This window comes from Saccopteryx leptura, chromosome 1 (assembly GCF_036850995.1).
Source record: "Saccopteryx leptura isolate mSacLep1 chromosome 1, mSacLep1_pri_phased_curated, whole genome shotgun sequence".
NCBI lineage: Eukaryota > Metazoa > Chordata > Mammalia > Chiroptera > Emballonuridae > Saccopteryx > Saccopteryx leptura.
The window spans coordinates 507993-516259 of record NC_089503.1 but is presented as its reverse complement, the minus strand read 5'-3'; the positions used below and the strand labels follow the sequence as shown (position 1 = coordinate 516259).

At 47.1% G+C, this 8267-nt stretch overlaps 1 protein-coding gene and 1 pseudogene across 3 annotated transcripts; both read left to right on the top strand.

Moving 5' to 3' along the window:
• The first annotated feature begins 207 nt into the window (after nt 1–207).
• On the top strand, nt 208–8092 carry LOC136392570 (interferon-induced transmembrane protein 3-like). 3 transcript variants are annotated; one of them, XM_066365051.1, is made up of 3 exons: nt 208–273; nt 6579–6918; nt 7810–8092. In XM_066365051.1, exons 2-3 carry the CDS (start codon nt 6733–6735, stop codon nt 8002–8004), a joined length of 381 nt encoding a protein of 126 aa, XP_066221148.1. In that variant the 5' UTR covers nt 208–273; nt 6579–6732; the 3' UTR covers nt 8005–8092. The 3 variants fall into 3 exon arrangements, with proteins under 3 accessions (XP_066221148.1, XP_066221056.1, XP_066220962.1); XM_066364959.1 differs by lacking the exon at nt 208–273 and adding an exon at nt 6147–6201; XM_066364865.1 differs by lacking the exon at nt 208–273 and adding an exon at nt 6156–6201 and having other exon boundaries at nt 6514–6918.
• LOC136388511 (lupus La protein-like) lies at nt 2136–3976 on the top strand (annotated as a pseudogene).
• Nucleotides 8093–8267: the final 175 nt, after the last annotated feature.

Below are 8267 nucleotides of genomic sequence, written 5' to 3'. Positions count from 1 at the left end.
ATTTAATTAATGCCTTTTAAAGTTCTTGACAGAAAATGTTTGTTTTGCCTGGGTTTATGAAAGGTCCCTGTAATCCAATATTTTTCAATGGTGATAAAGTCATGTAGTGCCTGTTTGAGCAGGTCTGAAAAATAAAGGGACAGGGACACCTTTCTGCTTCCACCTGGGAGGTTAGGAGTTTAGTTGGACAGTAGTGCTCCAGAGTCCCACGGAAAGCCCCACCTAGTAGGACTGGAATAGTGCTGAATTTTCCAGAGATTTCACTCCAACCCGGTATGTAGATAATATCTTTTCTGGGACAAATTCTGAATCTCTTCACCTGCAATGAAATACTTGGGTTATCTCACATTTAAAAATAGGATTAGGTAAAAAGTAAAGTATATATGCTGAAATTTCTTTTACATGGGGAGGAACAAGACAGTTAACAGTTAATGGTTCACATAATGATAACATTGGGGGGTAGGGAATTGACCTTCACATTTCAAAGGAATGTTAATGGTATATTATCTTAGATGCAGAAGACAGCAAGCAGGCTGGAGTGGAGGTGAGCATTGACCTTCGTTGAGAGGGAACACCTCCCTAGAAAATGCCTGCCTGCCATAAACTGCTTTTGGCTAGAAGGGTTTGATTTAGACCATCCTGAGTGTTGACTTGGGGTGTCTGAGTTGGCGGGGCCATTATGCAGGGCTCATCTGAGCTTATCAGTTTTAGTTCATGGCCCTGTCTTTTATTTTTTCCACAGTTCATAAAAGTATCCATCTAAAATTGCTAATTACTAACAGTCCTCACTGAAAATTAAGGGTTTTAGAAAGAGAATTCCAATTAATCGGAAAGAAATCGTATGGTTTTAATAATAGAAGATATAAGATCTGAAGGTACTTTCGAAAGGGGGGGGGGAATAAAGACAAGTCGACAGGGACAAGGAGGAGGAAAGGGGGGAACAAATGCTTTAAGTGTAACAAGTTGAGTCAGTTTGGTGTTAGGCCGGCTCGGGCGCTGGGAGGGAGGCTCTCGGGGGTCTTGTAGCCCAGTTTCACGGTGAGGAGCCACTGAGCCATTTCACCCGCAGGTGTTGTCAAGTACCAAAGGCTACAGAATTAATATTAATATTTTAGGAGGCTTGGAGAACATTTTATTAATTTGGGTTAAGGTGTGCAGAGAAATTGTGAGAAATAGTCTCTGTGCTGTGTGATTGGCATAACCAGGATGGCCCTTGGCATTGTATTGTAAATGCAAGGGGAGGAAAACATGGATTCCCAGACATTCCACCATGCCTGTGGGGAAAGGGGTGAATGGCTAGCCAGGTACAGGGAGAGAAAAGCCAAAATAAACCTTTTCTTATAGCAATGAGCCATTTGCAGGCATTTGTCCCCACCAAGCTACCTCTCCTATGTAAATGCGTGTGTGACTCTGGACAGAGAGATAGCAGATAAACACTAGATAATATAGGAATGCCTTTAATATGTAAAGAGACATCTTTCTACCATTGTGTTGGCTTGTAAATTTGTTTTCTCCAAAATGATGTATGGTTTGCAAATTGAATGTGGTCCTATCATGTTAAAGGACATATGACTATAACCAATAGCGGTAAGGGGCTCCTAATTGCAATTTTTGCTTCTGTACTTCCCACTTACAAAACTATAAAAACTGGCCCTGGCCGGTTGGCTCAGCGGTAGAGCGTCGGCCTAGCGTGCGGAGGACCCGGGTTCGATTCCCGGCCAGGGCACACAGGAGAAGCGCCCATTTGCTTCTCCACCCCTCTGCCGCGCCTTCCTCTCTGTCTCTCTCTTCCCCTCCTGCAGCCAAGGCTCCATTGGAGCAAAGATGGCCCGGGCGCTGGGGATGGCTCTGTGGCCTCTGCCTCAGGTGCTAGAGTGGCTCTGGTCGCAACATGGCGACGTCCAGGATGGGCAGAGCATCGCCTCCTGGTGGGCGTGCCGGGTGGATCCCGGTCGGGCGCATGTGGGAGTCTGTCTGACTATCTCTCCCTGTTTCCAGCTTCAGAAAAATGAAAAAAAAAAAAAAAAAAAAACTATAAAAATTAAGTAGAACAAAGGGCCAGCGCGCTCTCCGTCAGATTTCTGTCGGAGTTCCCGCCGCTTGGCCAAGCTAGACAATAAAGCTTTGATGTGTAAACGACAGACCTTGCTCCTGTCTTCCATATTTCAGGTCCCCCCGAATTTGGATTAACAACGGGACCAGGATCTTAAAGATAGCCACAATGGCCGAAAATGGTGATGAAAAAATGGCTGCTCTGGAGGCCAAAATCTGTCATCAAATTGAGTATTACTTTGGTGACTTCCATTTACCATGGGTCAAACTTTTAAAGGAACAAATCAAACCGGATGAAGGCTGGCTACCTTTGGAAACAATGATAAAATTCAATAGGTTAAACTGTCTTGAACAACAGACATAAATGTAATAGTAGAAGCACTGAGCAAATCAAAGGCAGAACTCATGGGAATAAGTGAAGATAAAACCAAAATCAGAAGATCGCCAGACAAACCCCTCCCTGAAGTGACTGATGAGTATAAAAATGATGTGGAAAAACGGATCTGTTTATACAAAAGGCTTCCCCACTGATGCAACCCCTGATGACGTAAAAGAATGGTTAGAAGATGAAGGTCAAGTGCTAAATGGTCAGATGAGAAGAACATTGCACAAAACATTTCAGGGATCAATATTTGTTGTGTTTGATAACATTGAATCTGCTAAAAAGTTTGTGGAGACCCCTGGACAAAAGTACAAAGACACAGATCTGCTAATACGTTTTAAGGAAGATTTCTTTGACAAAAAAAAAGAAGAAGAAAGAAAGCAAAATAAAGTGGAAGCCAAATTATGAGCTAAACAAGAGCAAGAAGAAAAACAAAAGCAAAAGTTAGCAGAAAACGCTGAAATGACATCTCTAGAAGAAAAGATTGGCCGCTTGCTAAAATTTTCGGGGGACCTAGATGGTCAGACCTGTAGAGAAGACTTGCACCTCCTTTTCTCAAATCACGGTGAAATAAAATGGATAGACTTCGTCGGAGGAGCAAAAGAGGGAATAACTCTATTTAAAGAAAAAGCCAAGGCCCTGGCCGGTTGGCTCAGCGGTGGAGCGTCGGCCTGGCGTGCTGGGGACCCGGGTTCGATTCCCGGCCAGGGCACATAGGAGAGGCGCCCATTTGCTTCTCCACCCCCCCTCCTTCCTCTCTGTCTCTCTCTTCCCCTCCCGCAGCCAAGGCTCCATTGGAGCAAAGATGGCCCGGGCGCTGGGGATGGCTCCTTGGCCTCTGCCTCAGGCGCTAGAGTGGCTCTGGTCACGGCAGAGCGACGCCCCAGAGGGGCAGAGCATCGCCCCCTGGTGGGCAGAGCATCGCCCCTGGTGGGCGTGCCGGGTGGATCCCTGTCGGGCGCATGCGGGAGTCTGTCTGACTGTCTCGCCCCGTTTCCAGCTTCAGAAAAAAAAAAAAAAAGAAAAGAAAAAGCCACGGAAGCACCGAATAAAGCCAAAGATGCAAATAATGGTAACTCGCAGTTAAAGAAACCAAGAAGTGACAGGGGACATACTCGAGGGAGACGACGTGGAAAAAGAAGCATTAAAAAAAATCATAGACGATCAGCAAGAATCCCTGAACAAATGAAGTCAGAAGGTCACAGGTTTAAAGGAAAAGGAAAGAGAAATAAAGCTGCCCAGACTGGGTCCACTAAAGGAAACCTACAGTTTCCGGGCAAGAAAACTAGGTTTGATAGTGATGACAGATGGACGTGACAAAAATGGTGCATCTGGACCAGTAAAAAGAGCAAGAGAAGAAACAGACAGAGAAGAACCTGCATCAAAACAGCAGAAAACAGAAAATGGTGCCGGAGACCCGTAGTTTTAGTAAACAAATTTTTTTATTAAATTTAATTAGGTTCTCAACTGCTTTTATCTTTAGAGGCTTTCAAAAAGAAATCGGATTAGGTCCACATCAATGTCCACCTGTAACAAAGGAAACTGTTTAGCTTGTCTTTTTGTTATCCAAATGAGGATTTAAAAAAAAAAAAATGTACAGTTCTGTTACTTCAGATTCAAATATCAAAAGAAATATTCTTGTACTAAATTGCCTTTGTAATATGAGAATGTATTAGTACAAACTAATAAAATACATTCTATATAAAAAGAGCAAAAAAAAAAAAAAAAGTTGAGTCATTTTAAGAGCGAGTCCCAGAATGGGATAAAGAGAAAAACCTGTTCTCCCTCCTGATGTTGGATGAAGAACAGGGGAGTCTGGGGCTCTTCTACTCCCATGGGTCCCACCCATGGCCCCTTGTGAACTTAGAGGTAGGACCAGTTTATTAGGAAGAGGTTTAATGGTAAGATTAGGACTAAGATTCCAAATTGAAGGCGGGGGGGGGGGGGGGCTCCAGGCTTCCATCTATATATTAACCGTAGTAGAAGTGAAGGATTTAAAATGAACCCTAGCAATAGAAGCAGGATACCAAGATATAAATGCCTAGGTAAAATGAGGCAAATATTCGGTCAGCACCGTGAACAAGAGCAGCTGTTACGCTTGTGCTACAGAAAGACTGGAGGCTCTGATAGTCCCGGGTCCACTTGGGTGGTCCTCGGACCCTGATGGGATGAACTGCATGGTAGCCCTGTTACAACGTGCCACTGCTTGGCAACAGAAATCATGTTGGTCATTGTCACTGCTATTTCCTGAGGACAAGGGTCCTGTGAGTCAGCCCCCAAGGGCTATTAGAGTGCTTAATCCTACAGCCAATTTCTCTTCAAGCCTCTCTAGGTGGGGGGAACAATTTGGCCTTTGTAGGAAATTTGACTCAGTGCAGTGAAAGTCGACAGTTCACAGGGCTAGCCAACCAATCTGCCCTTATAATCCCCAGAGCTGACATTTGGTGGTATTGTGGGACAAAAATCGATGAGACTCTACTGGTCAACTGGGGCGGCATTTGCTCCCTAATACCTCTCTAGTTGAGCCTGGCACAAAGTAAGCAAAACAAAAGTGTCGCAAGTCCCAGTGGGTCATTTGATCCGACCGTGTGTGTGTGTGTGTGTGTGTGTGTGTGTGTGTGTGTGTGTGTGTGTGTGTGTGTGTGTGTGTGTGTGTATGCTTTTGGAGTTCCGCAGGGTGCTCCAAATGAGTTCAAAACTCGCAATCAAATAAGCTGCCGGATTTGAATCAACCTTATTCTGGTGGGTAACTATAAACAAGAATATAAATGGAATAAACTATATATATTATAATCAACAAAGATTTGTCAATTACATTAGAGATGAGAGGAAGGGCCCTACCAGCCAAATAGCCTGGGAAAACAAGCTAGCTTTAGATACGATGCTAGCAGAAAAGGGCGAGTTATGTGTTGAAACCCAAGGTTGTACCGACACCCCCAATAACACAGCCCCAGATAGCCAAAGCCTTACATGGGCTGACCATCCTAACAGATGTTAGCCAAAAGCTCAGGTTTTAAATGACCCCTTTTAATTTACTGATTCAATGGAACAATGGTTCAAAAAATAAAAAAGGATTAATGACCTCTGTATTTACCTCCCTGATCACTGTTACTGGAGTTGTAATTCTTATCGGATGTTGCATCGTCCCATGTGTTCGAGTCCTAATTCAAAGACTGACTGACGTGGCCACAACCAAGCAGAGCCCTCCCCCCTACACTAACCAGATGCTAGTAACGAACACCAATATTCAGGGTCGGAGTCTGCTTATCGAATTTGAAAAAAAAGAATGAAGACCTAAAAAAAATAGGGGGAATTGAAAGAAATGTTTAACTCAGGTTCTTTTCTTCCACTAACTTCCCAGCCCACCTTCAGTCGAATTCCTCTGACTGAGGAATAGAATGAGAAACAGCTCACTTGTTTATCAATCCCCCAGCCCCCTTCCTCCGGTCATCAACCACTCCTCAACCCCCTTACCTAGTTAATGATATCCCCACCTCTCCCTCCCACCTTGGTGCGGCCATTTAAACGAGCCCATCGGGAAAAGATAAGATTGTTTGGTCAACACTCCAGCCAACGGAGCCAGACCCAGCCTCCTAGGGCCTGTGTTAGGGATAAAACAAGAGTTCGTCCTCTGCCCACACTTGCTGACTGGCTTTCAATAGCAGCAGCACGGCCTTCTGCAGAAGTTATTCAAGTTGCCTTGTCGAGATATCTTGTCTCCACGAGTCCAAGCTGAGCCACCAGCATCCCGCGCCTCCTCCATGCAGGTAAGACCTGCAGGTGGCAACAGGCACAACTTGACCCTTTAGTCTCCAAAGAGCTGTGTGACAGCTACGGTGTGAACTGTGGGGATGGGACTCTCCCTGGGGCTGGAATGTGAGACCTGTGTGACAACTGGTAGGGGTCCTGCATGGGGACAGTGGCACCTGCATAGGCTTGGGCCTGCAGTGGGGAACGGATGGGGTGACTGCAGAGTCCACAGGGCCCAGAATGAGCAGACAGGACCAAACATGAGGACAGGGATCAGAAACATGCTGTTAGAGCGCAGGCTCTCCTAAATCTTCTTCTCTTGTCACCAGACACTCACGGGTATTTTTCCACCCTCTAAGCACCTTGGCAAATCATCAATTTTCAAAAACCTCAGGAAATAGAAAGTTCTGAGAAATCAAAACCATGCTGGAGAGGGAGGAGCCCTGAGCACTGTCCCAGCAACGGAAACACACCGCGCTGGACTCCGCGACAGAAAGCTCCCACCTTCTTCGCTAGAAGCAGCCAGCACCTGCTCCCCAAAGCCAGAGATGATCAAGGAGGAACACGAAGTGGCCATCCTGGGGGCGCCCCAGAACTCGGGACCCGTGATGTCCACCGTGGTCAACATCCAGACCGAGACGGTCGTGCCCGACCACATCGTGTGGTCCCTGTTCAACGCGCTCTTCCTCAACCCCTGCTGCCTGGGCTTCGTGGCCTTCGCCTACTCTGTGAAGGTGGGTGCATGGGGGACTTCTCCAGAGACTGTGTGTGAGCCACAGAGGTCTCCTGCCCGGATGGCCCCTGGGGTTAGGGAGCTCTTTTGTGTGTGCACACGTGTGTGTGCACACGTGTGTGTGTGTGTGTGTGTGTGTGTGGCTCATGGTGAGACTGCATGGGAGGCAGGGTCAGACTTTGCCCACAGACTCCAAACAATTCCCTACTGACCCTCCAGAAATCACATATTTTTTGCTGTTTTTTTTTTGGCAAGAGAGACTGAGACAGAGAGAGGGACAGACAGGCAGGAAGGGGGTGAGATGAGAAGCATCAATTCTTCTTTGTGTCACCATAGTTGTTCATTGATTGCTTTCTCATATGTGCCTTGACTGGGGGGGTTTCTGCAGAATGAGTGACCCCTTGCCAAGCCAGTGACCGTGCGCTCAAGCCAGATGAGCCCACTCTTAAGCAGATGACCTCAGGGTTTGGAACCTGGGACCTCTGAGTCCCAGGTTGATGCTGTGTCCACTGCGCCACTGCCAGGTCAGGCCGGAAATTACATTTCTTGAACTTACCATGTGGCTTCAAGGATCCCTCAAAAAGAACAAAGGGAACCTGAAACCCTGACCCCCCTGGTAGGGTGGGAGGCCAGACAATGGCCTAAGGCACGGGGAGAAGGACCCCTGGGACCCTGCAGAGGCTGAGAGTCTGGGAGGAAGGCCATCAAGGCCCCAAGAGGGAAGGGTCCATCTAGCCCTGTGCAGCTCAGTCCCAGAGGAACTGCGAGGGGAGGTCTGAAGGGCAGGTGGAGGTGGTCGGGGCAGCGACCAGCCAGGGCCGGAGCTCAGTCAGAGCACCTGGATCTCCCCAGGACCCCCTCCAGACCACCCTCACCATCTCTTCTCCCCCAGTCTAGGGACCGGAAGATGGTGCGTGACAGGATCGGGGCGCAGAGCTACGCGTCCACCGCCAAGTGCCTGAACATCTGGGCCCTGCTCCTGGGCCTCTTGTCCATCATCATTTTGATCATTATATTTGCAACTGGCTCCCTGATGGTTTCACATTTACCCTATGACATTATGAAGAGTCAGAAAGGCCACTACTAGCTGCCCATCGCCGAGGCCACCACCCTTCCCACAGCTGTTTATACACACGTGTCTACAGTGGGATTCAATAAAGGACTTGTGCGTGACAGTGCTGTGTTTTTACCTGGGGACGGGGTTGTTTTTTGTTTGTTGTTTTTTTGTGACAGAGACAGTGAGAGTCAGAGAGAGGGACAGACAGGGACAGACAGACAGGAAAGGAGAGAGATGAGAAGCATCAATTTTTCGTTGTGGCACTTTAGTTGTTCACCGATTGCTTTCTCATG

Excerpts from the sequence above, each read along its gene's own strand:
- LOC136392570 (XM_066365051.1), top strand. The coding sequence starts at position 6,733 with ATGATCAAGGAGGAACACGAAGTGGCCATCCTGGGGGCGCCCCAGAAC. Across the intron at positions 6,919-7,809 it reads CCTTCGCCTACTCTGTGAAG|TCTAGGGACCGGAAGATGGT; the intron begins GTGGGTGCATGG and ends CTTCTCCCCCAG.